General features: G+C 36.4%; 2 protein-coding genes across 4 annotated transcripts in view; one reads left to right on the top strand and one right to left on the bottom strand.

Moving 5' to 3' along the window:
- The window catches only part of IGFBP7 (insulin like growth factor binding protein 7), an 80,218-nt gene extending 78,676 nt beyond the window's left edge, over positions 1-1,542 (top strand). The window contains exon 5 of the mRNA XM_069594204.1: positions 1,277-1,542. Within this exon, the coding sequence (XP_069450305.1) occupies positions 1,277-1,296 (20 nt within the window). The 3' untranslated portion in view covers positions 1,297-1,542. The remainder of the gene's footprint in view (positions 1-1,276) is intronic.
- Positions 1,458-13,757, bottom strand: part of POLR2B (RNA polymerase II subunit B) — a 48,044-nt gene continuing 35,744 nt past the window's right edge. For all 3 annotated transcript variants that reach the window (XM_069594197.1, XM_069594196.1, XM_069594195.1), the window contains exons 18-26: positions 10,554-10,650; positions 9,319-9,413; positions 8,074-8,324; positions 7,904-7,993; positions 7,325-7,432; positions 5,799-5,912; positions 5,226-5,386; positions 2,220-2,415; positions 1,458-1,711 (exon numbers count right to left, since the gene is read on the bottom strand). In XM_069594197.1, the coding sequence (XP_069450298.1) occupies positions 1,622-1,711; positions 2,220-2,415; positions 5,226-5,386; positions 5,799-5,912; positions 7,325-7,432; positions 7,904-7,993; positions 8,074-8,324; positions 9,319-9,413; positions 10,554-10,650 (1,202 nt within the window). In that variant the 3' untranslated portion in view covers positions 1,458-1,621. The remainder of the gene's footprint in view (positions 1,712-2,219; positions 2,416-5,225; positions 5,387-5,798; positions 5,913-7,324; positions 7,433-7,903; positions 7,994-8,073; positions 8,325-9,318; positions 9,414-10,553; positions 10,651-13,757) is intronic.

Here is a 13,757-nt window from a genome sequence, read left to right as displayed (position 1 = left end):
CTGGGTTTGATCTCTGGGTTGGGAAGATCCCCTGGAGAAGGGAATGGCAACCCATTCCAGTATTCTTGCCTGGAGAACCTCATGGACAGAGGAGCCTGGCGGGCTACAGTCCATGTGGTCGCAAAAGAGTCAGATACAACTGAGCGGCTAACATTTGTTTACTTAGTGCTTCTGTTTAATAAAGCACAGAACCAAGTATAAAAGTATCAGACAGCTCTTAATGAAATTCTGTTGATGTTAGGAATCCACAAGGGAATGGCATTAAGTATGTAATCAAAATTTAGAGTGCATGGCTCCAAAAGAACATTCAGTGGTTGATGGAATGTTATTATTATGACTTAGATGCTTTCACTCTATCTTACATGTAAGAGTCAAAACTCAGACCTGATTAGAATGGTTTATATTTCCCATAACTTTCTATCTATCTTCACTGCATTTTCCTTGATGTTGTGACTATTATATTAAATTCCCATTTAAAAGGAAATGATTTGTAGACAATTCTGGTCCTTCACTTTGAGCTTTTATAAGAAAAAACCTGAAAGAGTATATTGGCAGGTATTCAATTCTGTTCTGCCTCTATCCACTTCACTGTCAAAACCTTCCTCTTAAGCACCCATCCTGGTGGTATGAGAGTCATGCTACTTTCCATTTATATAGTTCTGTTAGACTGATGTCTGAACTGGTTTTTTCTTAAGTTAAAAATAAAAACAAAATTTATTGTGAGCATTTGTAAAAACCATTCTATTGTGTGGACCACTCAGCTGTGGTATGAAAGGAAGAAATATGAAGTAAAGATGTGTTTGGTCAGATTCTTTTCAGCCAAGATGTGTAAAGCCAAATGATGGAACAAAGAGCAGTAGCTCAGAGGCATGAGTTTGCGCCTCAGCTCTGCCACTGATTATTCCACTTTCAATTCTGAATAAGAACTAGAATACTTTCAATTCTGAATAAGAACTGGAAGACAAAGGAAAGTTCCTTAGTCTCTCTCTAGCTTATCTTGCTCATCTATGAAGTGTGCTTCTCCCACTTCTATAATAAGGTCCCTCTCTTGATGGACCAGTACAACAAAATCACCTTCCACATCTAAAAATCATATATAGGTAGTTCAAATTCAAAGAGCACTCCCACTGCCCACCATATCAATTTATCCTCAAACATTCTTTATCCCCACATTTTAACATCTTCATTTATTTGGAAACACTACACTACCTCAAAATTAGAAAATAAAACCATATCCATACGTGTAACTAATTTTTATCTTTTTTTTTTTAAACAGGTGAAGGTGCTGAGCTGTAAACCTGCAGAATATATTAGTCTGCATAGCTAAAAGTAGTCATGGGTAACTACAGCCTCCTGTTCTTGCCTAGTAACCAGTTTCTTTTCATCCAGTCCACTAACACTTTAGCTATATTCACTGATTTTACACAGTGAAATACGAAATTAAGATAACACACCAAGACTATCTACAAAAATTTATTGTCTATTTACAGAAGAAAAGCATGCATATCATTAAACAAAACAAATAAAATGTGTTTTCTCACATCGCAGTACATTTTTGTTTAAAAAAAATATTTTTTTAAGCTGTATCACAGAAACAAGACACAAAGATTTTTTAAAAGAGCTAAACACTCATCATTCGAGGTGCAATACTCATGGACATGAGTTCCTGAAACAACAGTTTGCACGCATAAGGCATTCGAACCAAAGAGATCTGGGGAAGGAGAAAAAAGAGGTAATTAGCAAAGCTGTACTGAAGCAACCCCACTTCCCTACCCCAGAAAAAGCCACAGACTTGGTACTAGAGGCACTGAACAGCTGAGAGGGCTGCTGGCACTCATCCTATCACCTTGGCCTACGGTGGCTCCTTCTCCTAACAGGCTTTGGTATTTTACCCTTTCTGTCAGACCTGATTTATATTCACCCTTCTCAATGAAAAGGTTTAAAAAAAAAACACTCATTGTTTAAAATTCCTTGTACAAGACCTTATTATTTCCAAAACATGAACAGCTTAGGGAAATTACCATGCTAAAACTTAAATTAGTTTTTAGAAAAACAGAATTGATATCTTTTTCTTCATTTAAAACCAGGAATCTTATAGAAAAATGCTACCAAAATTGTGAAAACACCAATGTGTTCACCACACTCAATCTGCCTGGATGATGAGGCAAATACGGTTATATCCTGAATAGATAATAACTGCTAGGAATGTCTGTACATACCTGGGTTTTATTTCGGCAGCCCCTGCATTCATATGTATGGGTCCTGGTGTTCGCAATTGCCATTATTCCACAAAGATTGCAAACGTGAACCTGATACGGATCTGACGCCTCAAACAACCTCTCCCTTAGAAACTGGGCTGCTCCATGCGCGATCTGACAGTCTCGTTCCATCTCTCCAAAACGCAAGCCACCATCACTATTATGGGAAGAAACAACAGGCTATTTTGTACTGATTTTCTATTATCAATACCACTTTGACTAATGGCAAGTATAAAAAGTAGCATTAGTAAAGAATGAGAACTAGACTCCAATTTTTCTACTTTTGTATTCTGTCAGCATGGTTAGGAGGCTAAGAAGGCTACCAACTATTTGATGTGCACTAGAAGGTCCCCAAACAGAGTTCACACATTAGTTTCTTAAATATAGTAAATACACTTTTTCAAATAAAACACAATGACGTACAGAATAAAATCTTGTAACATTACCATTTAACTTATTTGAATTCATCTGTATGCTAAAAATTTAATAATAAAAGTTAATCTAAATAAAGTAGCTTCTCCATGAATGAGACTCCCAAGCAATCAAACCTGAAACAATAAATGCACATTGGCACAACTAATGGAAAGAAGAGGTGAAATCAGTCACAGGTTTCCCCAGCTTAGTAAGTGAAATGAAATGCATTGTTCTGATGGCCAGGCAAGTAGATGGTGATGGCTTCCTTAATATTCTTCTATATAAAAGATAAAGAATGGTTTCATGGGAGTACATACACACACACACACACACACACACACACATATATATATTAATAAAATACATATGATTAAAGAGCTTCTAATGATACTACCAAAAGCAAAACACTTGGTCAGCTTTAGAGGATTCTAAGTAACTGACTCATCATTTTGAAAACTGGTAAATAAAAGGAAAGAATTGAGCATTTATCATGTCTTTTACTATATGAAAACTATGTCACCAGGTAACCAGATGATGAAACAAAATTTCTCTCTATGAAAGTATTCCAGCTAATAAATGAAGGAATGATAAAATTAGAATCTCATCAGTCTGCAATCCCTATTAAAGGTTTTAGGTACTGAACATTAACAGCTACTAAAGTCACAAAAGAAAAACAACCAGATATGGAAAGTATACAATTTTGAATACTGCCTTTTAAGTATTACTATTAAAGAACACAAACCCTTCACCTCATCAAGGCTCTAAATCCAATTAGCTATTTACAAGAAATAGGCACACACAGCCCAGGAATGCAATCAACAAAAATCCAGACTGTGAGAGGGAATTCCCTGGCAGTCCAGTGGTTAGGACTCGGCGCTTTCATTGCTGGCACCCAGGTTCAACCTCTGGTTGGAGAACTAAGATCCCACAATTCAAAAAATCCAGTCTGTGAGAAACCCTCCACAACAAACAATCCAACAAATAAAGTGCAAGAAAAAAAAGTTAAAGGGTAACCGACAGATTAAGAAAAAAAACTTGAGACATATCAATCAGCTACAAACCATGAGCCTTATTTGTATCCTAAATGAAACCAACAAATGTTTTTTAAAAACTATGCAACTGTCAAGAAAATCTAAACACTAGATATTTAATATTAAGGAGGTACTGTGATTGCTTTTATAACTTTCCTATTTTCTAAAGCAGGAGTTCTGAGAGTGTGGTCTGTGGACTCTTAAGGGTGAAAACAGTTTTTATAATAAAACTAATGACACATTTGCTTCTTTCACTGTATTGACATTTGCACTGACAATTGCCAAAGTAATTGAATAAACTGCTGGCACCTGAATACATCAGGTGGGTAGAACCATACTTTACTAGCAGTCATATTCTCCAGTGTATCTGAAGGGTGAGAAAACCAGTTTTATATAAAGTATGTCATTAATGAAGCAATTAAAAATGATTAGTTTTATTTAACTTTGACTCCTGAGTACATAGTTTTTAACAGTCTGATAAAGAGTTCTCATAAGGTACTTTAGTTGTATATTAAAGATGGTGGTCTTGAAATAAAGTGCTTGCACAATTTTGAAGTAGTCACATTTATCATGAAATATCTTTTATACCTGAAAAAACAGCTGACACCAATCATGTTAATTTGCCAACAATAGCACCAACTATGTTAATTCAGCCTTAAGATATTTGGCAGACATTTTTTTCACTCAAGGAAAACAATTTTAAAGATTTGTTGTAAATCATTAAAAATTAGTGTTTCAATCAAAGAGGAGAATTTTAGAAAAAGAAAACCTCTATCCAACACTCTGAGCTTGATAACCTCCCAATACTTAAAAACTTTCTGATGACATGGTGGTGATATTCACAAATGTGAAATTTGTTTTTTGATATAATGAAATGTGTCAACATGTAAAAATCTACACAACTCAATGAAAATATTTTTCAAATAACCAATTATGAGACTATGAAACTACATAAGTATAAAAGATACACTCAAAGTATAAGACAAGCCAATGGATTTCAACATAAAAGATTCATTTAAGTAGTTCCAAATTCTACATCACAACTAACCTTTAGAAAGGACAACTTGTCACTCTAGTGCAGCATCAAAAAAAAAATCCAGTCACCTGAAAGTTACTATAATATTCTTCCCTTTCAACCATAAATCTGTGTGAGGTCACATAGTTAATTATAAAAAATAAAATCCTGCAATGGATTAAATGCAGAAGCAAACACAAGAATCAAGAATCTAGCTATCTTCTCACAAACCAGTTCATTAAGAAGATTTGCAAAAAGATAAACCAATGTCACTTTATCACTAAATTTATCTGGAAAATACTTTTCACTTAAAATGTTATTTATGTTAATGTATAATGAATTTGTTACTGTTATTTTTTAAACCAAGTAATAAATATTTTAAACCTTTCTCGGTTTTAATTTCTAACATGATAAATATCAAAAGATACCAACTCCCTTTTAGGATCCTGGAATCAAGAAATATTAGAACCATTCTTTTATATAAGATCAATGATGCAGCTCTCTTACCGAGATCTACCCTCCATCGGCTGTCTATTAAGAATCTGAATAGGTCCCCGAGCACGAGAATGAATCTTATCATCCACCATGTGCTTCAAACGCTGGTAGTAAGTGGGGCCAATAAAAATCTGTGATGTGATTTTTCGACCAGTGAATCCATTGTATAAGACCTGAAACAAGCAGATTTTTAAATACAGACTTAAAAATTACTAAACAAGTTCAAAGTATATATGGACATATACTATACAATTCCATTTCTAAACAAATCAAAACAGACTAAAATAATCTATGCTGTAAAAGGAGTAATTACCTTGGGGTGGGGGTATGTAGGTAGTGACTGGAAGGAGACACAAGAGAGCATCAGGGATAAAAGGATTCTGATAATTTTCTTTTCAAGAGCTGGGTGCCAGTCACACCTGTGTTCACTTGGTGAAAATTTATCAACCTGAACATTTATGGTTTATGTATATATTTGAAGTATGTAGTATACTTCAATGAAAGATTTATTTTTTTAAGAATGAAATAACACACGTGCAAAAAAAGAATATACTTAACAAATTACCAATGTAAAAGCAAACATACCTCATTTCCTCTGAGATGGTAGCCATAATCAGATAGAAGATTAGAAATCTTCTGCACATTAACAGCATCATTGAATGGAGTGGCATCACCAATTTCACCCTTGTTAGCTGATACCTTTAAAAAGAAAAGTAATGTTTAAAAGGTTGCTTCCTAAGGAAAACACCAATACAGTATACTAACACATATGTATGGAATTTAGGAAGATGGCAATGACGACCCTGTATGCAAGACAGGAAAAAAGACACAGATGTGTATAACGGACTTTTGGACTCAGAGGGAGAGGGAGAGGGTGGGATGATTTGGGAGAATGGGAATTCTAACATGTATACTATCCTGTAAGAATTGAATCACCAGTCTATGTCTGACGCAGGGTGCAGCATGCTTGGGGCCGGTGCATGGGGATGACCCAGAGAGATGTTGTGGGGAGGGAGGTGGGAGGGGGGTTCATGTTTGGGAACGCATGTAAGAATTAAAGATTTTAAAATTTAAAAAATAAAAAACTAAAAAAAAAAAAAAGGTTGCTTCCGTCTCTCTTTAGAAGTCTATGTTAATACAAATATAGTCAGCTAAAAAAAAAACAACCTTTTTAAGAAAGGGAAGATTTGGGTCATGGAATTGGGGTCACCATGGTAAGGAGCATTCCAACTCACTTCTACTCCTAGCTTCTGGATCTTTGAATATGTCCTGTTAACACTGTCACTAACTCACCTACTTGGGTGCTGCAAGAATTGAATTAAAACTGTGCAAGAATGCAAAAAAAAAAAAAAAAGGGGGGAAGATTTTGAACTTAAGATTACAAATTAACTTAAATATCTGTTATGGAAAGCTGTAACATCATAAGGTTCATTTTATTAGCATCTTACATAAAACAGAACTACCTATTAAGTCTTCAAATAGGAAGCTCTCTGCGAGACCACATACAAAAAGAATGAGACTCTCAAATATTTCCTATGACTCAAGGAAGATGACATTTTAATCCTTACAACCAAGTCATCCATGTGTTAAGCTGTAGCCGCTGCTGCTGCTGCTAAGTCGCTTCAGTCGTGTCCGACTCTCTGCAACCCCATAGATGGCAGCCCACCAGGCTCCTCTGTCCCTGGGATTCTCCAGGCAAGAATACTGGAGTGGGTTGCTATTTCCTTCTCCAGTGCATAAAAGCTGTAGCTACTCTACCTTAATAAGATCCTTAAAAATAGAAAACCTCCACTGAAAGACACATGCATAGCTAATATTACAGCTATAAAACCATTAGGTTCACAATGAACTAACCACCACTTATAGAAAAGAACCAGTCAAAAGAATAACCACATATTCAAAGACTGGATATAGTAAATTTTGCAAGAATTTTTAGTCATAACTTTGCAAATTTTTGCAAACAGACAGACAGACATAAACCAATTTAAAAGCAGGAAAGTAGTGTCACACTGGCTTTTTCCACAGTACCCTGACTAAGAATGAGAGAAATCACCTAACACTTTGGAAGAAACATCAATTTGAGACCTATATCTGTAAAGAAAATCTCTTACCTTCCCTTGAAGACATTCAATCAAGTGACCAATGGTCATACGAGAGGGGATGGCATGGGGATTTATGATGATATCGGGGGTGATACCTTCACAGGTGAAAGGCATATCCTATAAAGGAATTTTTTAAAAGACACTTGAAAAACTTAAATCTCTTAGCTATAGAACTAGAACTGATTCTCTTTCATCTGAACTTTGCTATGTCCTAAACTGTGTTCAACACAGTATGCATGCTAAGTTGCTTCAGTCGTGTCTGACTCTTTACGACTCTATGGACTGTAGCCTGCCAGGCTCCTCTGTCCATGGGATTCTCCAAGCAAGAATACTAAAGTGGGTTGCCATGCCCTCCTCCAGGGGATCTTCCCAACCCAGGGATCGAACCTGCAGTTCTTATGTCTCCTGCACTGGCAGGCAGGTTCTTTACCACTAGCGCCTGGGAAGCCCTCAGCATAGATGTGCACCTACTTGTTCGGCACTACAATTCAAAGTCAAGCCTTTACTGCCTCTAGGCTCTTAAGTTAAAGCAAATTTTAATAAAATGATCAATAAAACTGTGAGTCAGAGGTGATGAAAGATACCTACCTCCTGTCTATACTGAATACCACAAGTACCCTTTTGACCATGTCGACTAGCAAATTTGTCTCCAATCTGTGGAATTCTAACAGAGCGTACCTGAATTCACATAAAAATAAGTTAGTTAGGTCATTCTGGTTTACTTTCTATAAACAACAATATGACAAAGCTATACTTACCCTTATTTTACAAAATTTATATCCTTCTTGGTTGAGAGTTACCATAACCTGATCCACAATGCCAGTCTCACTAGTCCTGAGAAAAGTGCTACAGTCTCTCTTTGTATAGCGTCTATTAGTGCCCTCCAATTCATCTTCATTTTCAGGCAAGGTGACTGTTTTGCCTATAATAACATCATCTCCTGACACACGAACTCCAGGAGCTATCAAACCATCATCATCCAGCTTGTCATAAATAGCATGTCTCATACCTGAGAAGAAAGAGAATTTTCTGAAATGGTAATACCATAAAGAAAAGTATTTAAAATGTCACATACTCCCTCTCTCAAAAAGATTAAAAAGCAAATATATACATCAGTTTTAACCAGAGAGAAGTTCATAGGAATATCTAACACGTTACAGTAACATGCCCTTATTCCAAACATTACAAACGATTCTGAACTTTAAAAAAAGGCATTGGACTGAGTACTGGAAAATCAATTCTCCATTTGCTAAGTGACTTTGGATAAATGTGTTGCCATCTTTTGCTCCCTATATTACATAAGAAAGAGTTATCTATGTCCTCTATACAAAATCTCCCACAGAAAACTTGAAATCTAAACTGTAACCTTAACTCCACTAAAAATCAGTTCACTGCTACACAGAAGCACCCACAGGAAATGTGAGTACAAAAACGTTTTACTTCATGCAATACTATTAGAAGCCAAAACTGTAGCAGATATTCCCCCAGGACATCCCATCCATCCCAAAAGCTGTATATAGCTTATAAATGTCTGTAAAAATAGTAACTAGAAAATAAATCTGAGTTTTTCAAAAGAAACAAAGTTGTAGACATTCTCTCATTATTTACCTGCTAAATATATACATATACTGTGGCCAGACAAACACTATGGTCACATCAGAATGTGAAGAGGGGAGGAAGTTCCCGTGAAAATACATAAACTAAGGGACAGGACACGGTACAAGTGAGAATGAGGCTGGGTGTGTCCCATGCAATTATACGGCCTCTCTACTTTCCTAAATCCTTTCCTCAATGCAGGACCTAGCAGAACAGAAGGACTATAGCAAGCCCACTCCAGGTGTAAAGACTTCTGGCAAATATATCTATTTCCTTAAATAGAAGCTCTAAGAATGACTAGCAAACATACTCCCACACTGCGTAAAGAAGGGTGGGAAGACAAAACCCAGAAAAACTAATTAGGAGTTAACTTTGAATTCCATAATTTCACTGTCAGTATCACTTACCCTGGCAAGTTTCACGTGTAGGCTTCTCAAAAACTTCTTCTTGATCAAACCCTTTTTTAGATTCCTGTTCTTTGTACGATCGATAGAAAACAGACCTAAAAATACATGGTTCTAAAGTGAACTTTATTTTCCTTTAATAATACAACTTAGAACACACCAATAATTTTTACTTAGTTGATATCTGATAATTTTAACCACAGCAATTAAACTATGAATCTAGGACAGGAGTTAACTGTATGAGGGTCAAACTTAAGTCTTAAGAGCTATTACACAGGTCACCCATGTAACATTTGATCCTTAACACAGCTTGAACTGTGAGAACAGGAATACTAAGTCCAACCCTCGACCTAAAATAAGAATCCCTCCCATAACAACCCTCAGAGATGGTCACCCAGGATCTGCCCCAGTATTTCTACTGAGAAATTTATGATATTAAGCTATAATGTCCAACTCTGGTCTGATATCCTCTGACAACTATACAGAAAAAAAATCTATCCTCTCTTCTAAATTCTCAGTTTTTTAACCAATTTTCACATGCCATGGATTTGTGATTAATGTTTGACAATCAAACTGAATAACAGAAAATTAGACTGAAAAAGAAAACATACTATAATTTTAACAGTAGTTATTTAAGGTCCTAAAACTCTTAGGTTTATCTTTACTTCTTCTTTAGATACTTCTATATTATCTAAATGCAAGTATTTTTTTGCTTACAAAAAAAGGTGAAGGGGGGGGCGCTAAAATATTAATACCTGAAAATACTCAGATACAAGAAGAAATGTCTTTAGCTGTTCAGGACCATCAGTCAGGCCTTCCACTTTCTGGAGCAGGACACTGACTTCACCATTTTAACCCCTATACAGGCAACCATACAACAACCTATGTCTGACAGGCATCCACAAGTTTTATGAATGGAGACAGATTACCTATCTTAACAGAAAAATTTCTCTGCTGTCAGATCAAAATTTCTTCTTGCCTGACATTCAAAACCACCAAAAAATTTGGACACACACAAGTCACACCTTTTTTTTTTTCTTTTTGGCTGTACCACGTGATACGTGGGATGTTAGTTCCCCAACCAGGGGAACGATGCCCTCCGCATTGCAGGTACAGAGTCTTAACCACTGGACCACCAGGGAAGTTCCCACAGCTATTTTTAAAAAACTTTTTTAAAAAATTAAAATATTAGTATTTCCACTATATCTGTATTTTGGAATCTGTTATAAATAGCTGACCTGAAAAAGCCTCTGTCTACAGCTGAACGATTCATGATAACAGAGTCTTCTTGATTATATCCAGTGTATGATGCAATGGCTACAATTGAGTTGATACCTGTAGTATATTCAAATAGCAAACATTAAAGCATCACATGAGAAACAAAGAAAAATCACCTCTTTCTTTTAAATCTATCCTATTTAACTACATTTACCACAGATGTTTTCACCATGGTAACTGCCAAAGTCTACTCCTCCTGGAAGAGCAATCTGTGAGAAAACTACTCTGATGGTTAAATGTTTAATATACGCAAATCCTAATAGTAGTCACTCCCACTGTATCCACTTTCTAGTCAGTGATTATATACATGTAACCATATATTTATAAAGTCCCTCCCCCAACCAGTCCCTCATGATTCTCACCACAACCCTGTGCCATAAACAAGGCATTATTATTATTATTTGCATATTAGAAAGATCTAACAAAATAAAACTTATCCATGATCTCAAAGTTAATAAGCAATAGATTCACGTCCCAGCTCTTGTCTGCTGACCTTGAGTTTGACCTGGTACCACTCTATCCCTCTCTTCGCAGCCCTGCTCTGCTCCTAGATCCTCTCCCTATACTACAAAGAAAAGTGGTGTTACCTTTTCTACCTCAATTTTATTTAGTTGCTACCGCCAAAACTATTTTTTTTTTCAAAACTATTTTTGATGAGACCTTAAGACTTAAAGTATCAAGTATTGACAAACAAAACTGATAAACCTTTAGCCACACTCATCAAGAAAAAAAGGGCACAAATCAAAAATCAGATGAAAACAGACAAGCTACAACTGACACCACACAAACATAAGGAGTCAGAAGAGATTACTATGACTATATGCCAATAAAATGAATGGACAAATTCTTAGAAAAAGACTGAACCAGGGAGAACTAGAAAATATGAACAGACAAATCCCAAGTACTAAAATTGAAACTGTGATTTAAAATTTTCCGACAGACAAAAGAGTAGGACCAGATGGCTAAAGAGGCAAACATTCAGAGAAGAATTAAGACCTATCCTCCTGAAACTATTCCAAACAGTTGCAGAGAACAGAACACTCCTAAACTCATTCATTCTATGAGATCACCATGACCCTGATATCAAAACCAGAGAAAGATACCACAAAAAGAGAAAATTACAGGCCAGTATGCCTGATGAACACAGACACAAAAATCCTGAACAAAATACTAGCAAACTAAAGAAAAAACAAAACAAAATAAGAGTTACCACAAAATCCAGCAATTCCACTCCTGGGCATATATCCAGAAAAGATGAAAATGCGAATTCAAAAAAATACATGCACCCCAATGTTCATAACTGCACTATCTATAATAGCTAAGGTATGGAAGCAACGTAAGTGTCCATCAACATGGTCAAGCTGTAAAATGCAGAGAAAGTACATAAAGATGCCGGATCCTCAAGGTAGGGGGGAATCTGAAGATAGATGACAATTTGCAGAAATCCCAGGGTCTTGGGAGATGTGATGTGCTCGCTCCTACTGCTATGGAAGCCAGCAGCAGGATTTACGTGACGTTTGTGATACATGGAATGGGCAAGATTTCCCTTGTACATCCTCACAACATACAGTGCTACCTATGGCCCTCCCTCTCGTCAGGTGACATAGCCTGTAGGTGCTAAATGGTCTTGGCCCTTGTAGGACTTTCCTCCTCTGCTGTGACAACCCCTGACAGCCCACACACGCTATATCTACTACATCCCAGGAAGCAACCCCCTCCATCCTACAACCTTGATCCAAGGTACGCAGGCAAGTCTGAAAGATCAGCTAAATTTAGCTAAAAGTAGTAAACTTCTGAGTTTTATTTCTAATACATTCTTCTTAGCTTAAAAGCCCCAGATCAAAAAACAGTGTAGTGAAGAGGAAAGAGAACAAAAAAGGAAAATGGGGGAAAGACCTATTTCTGGTCTTAAAAAAAGCCAGAGTTTGCATTCTGGGTTTACAAAATAAGTTGTACAACTTGGGGCAGATAACCTTTCTGATCCTGTCTCCACAATTGTAAAACAGAGAGGATACAACCACCACTATTACTAATCAGCTAACATTTATTTCTCCCTTATTAACTGGTAGGCACAAAGCCATGAGTTTTAAGTGGATGTAACCATTTAATCATCACAAAAGCTTTGAGGCAGTTTGTAGGTGAAAAAACATCACAAAGCTTTTATGATGCTTAGAAATAATATGTGTAAAGTACTTTGGATGGTATTTCACAAACTGCTCAAAAAATACCAGTAATTTTTAAAACATTATCTGTTATCTCAAAGACTTATCAACATGTGAAATCTAGGATTACAATTCATCTGTCAGTCAGGCCCTCCCCAACCACTTCAAACCTCAGCTCAGCACTAAGGAAGTTGTAAGTACCCTGACCCGCTTTAAATCAAGGTGAACTTCTGTCACAAGGATCTTTGCTCCCAGAAGATACCATCCAAGGTAACAGTACCCTACAGAAATAGGAATGATACTAATCAAAAGATCACTTAAGATAACCCAATCTGCCCTTTCCCCTTAGAAATCAGAATCTGGTCAATGCAGCTGGCATATTAGGCAGAGACAGAGCTAATTATTTAGCCAGGAGGGTCAGGAGATTGGTTACATCAATAGACGTAGCAAATAACTCAACATACTGGAGACAATGGGAGCCAGGTTTCTCCCTGTCAGAGAATGGAGTTCTAAAACATTACACTAAAAAAAAAATAAAATAAAACAAAACACTACACTGTTGTACTGGGAGATATGGTATAAACTCACGGTTCTTTAGTATATATAGATATAAAAATAGTTAAAAGTGAGAGGAGTATATGCATATATATATTTTCCTAGCACCAGCAGCTGAGAGGACCTAGAAATGATGACATTCTAATACCAAGGACCAAGCCCAGCACCCAGATTTTGGTTTCCACACACTATCCTTCTCTAAAAGAAGAAATGGCCAAGTCCAAGTTTAGGGGAAGAAAGGCACAAGATGAGACAAAAGGTAAGAAAGTGCTTAAAGAATGATGAGAACTTAACGGAGTCATCTTGAAGATGTTCTCGCTGGAAAATCTGGGACAATTTCAGCATCGAAAAGGAAAGAATGATAAAATTAGAAGATTACCATTTGGCAACACTTACACAGTAAACTAATGGCCGAAAGTGAGATAAAAAATGGGATATTTACATCCT

The sequence above is a fragment of the Ovis canadensis genome, chromosome 6, assembly GCF_042477335.2.
Source record: "Ovis canadensis isolate MfBH-ARS-UI-01 breed Bighorn chromosome 6, ARS-UI_OviCan_v2, whole genome shotgun sequence".
In the NCBI taxonomy this organism is placed as follows: domain Eukaryota; kingdom Metazoa; phylum Chordata; class Mammalia; order Artiodactyla; family Bovidae; genus Ovis; species Ovis canadensis.
This window is presented reverse-complemented; position numbering and strand designations above follow the sequence as displayed.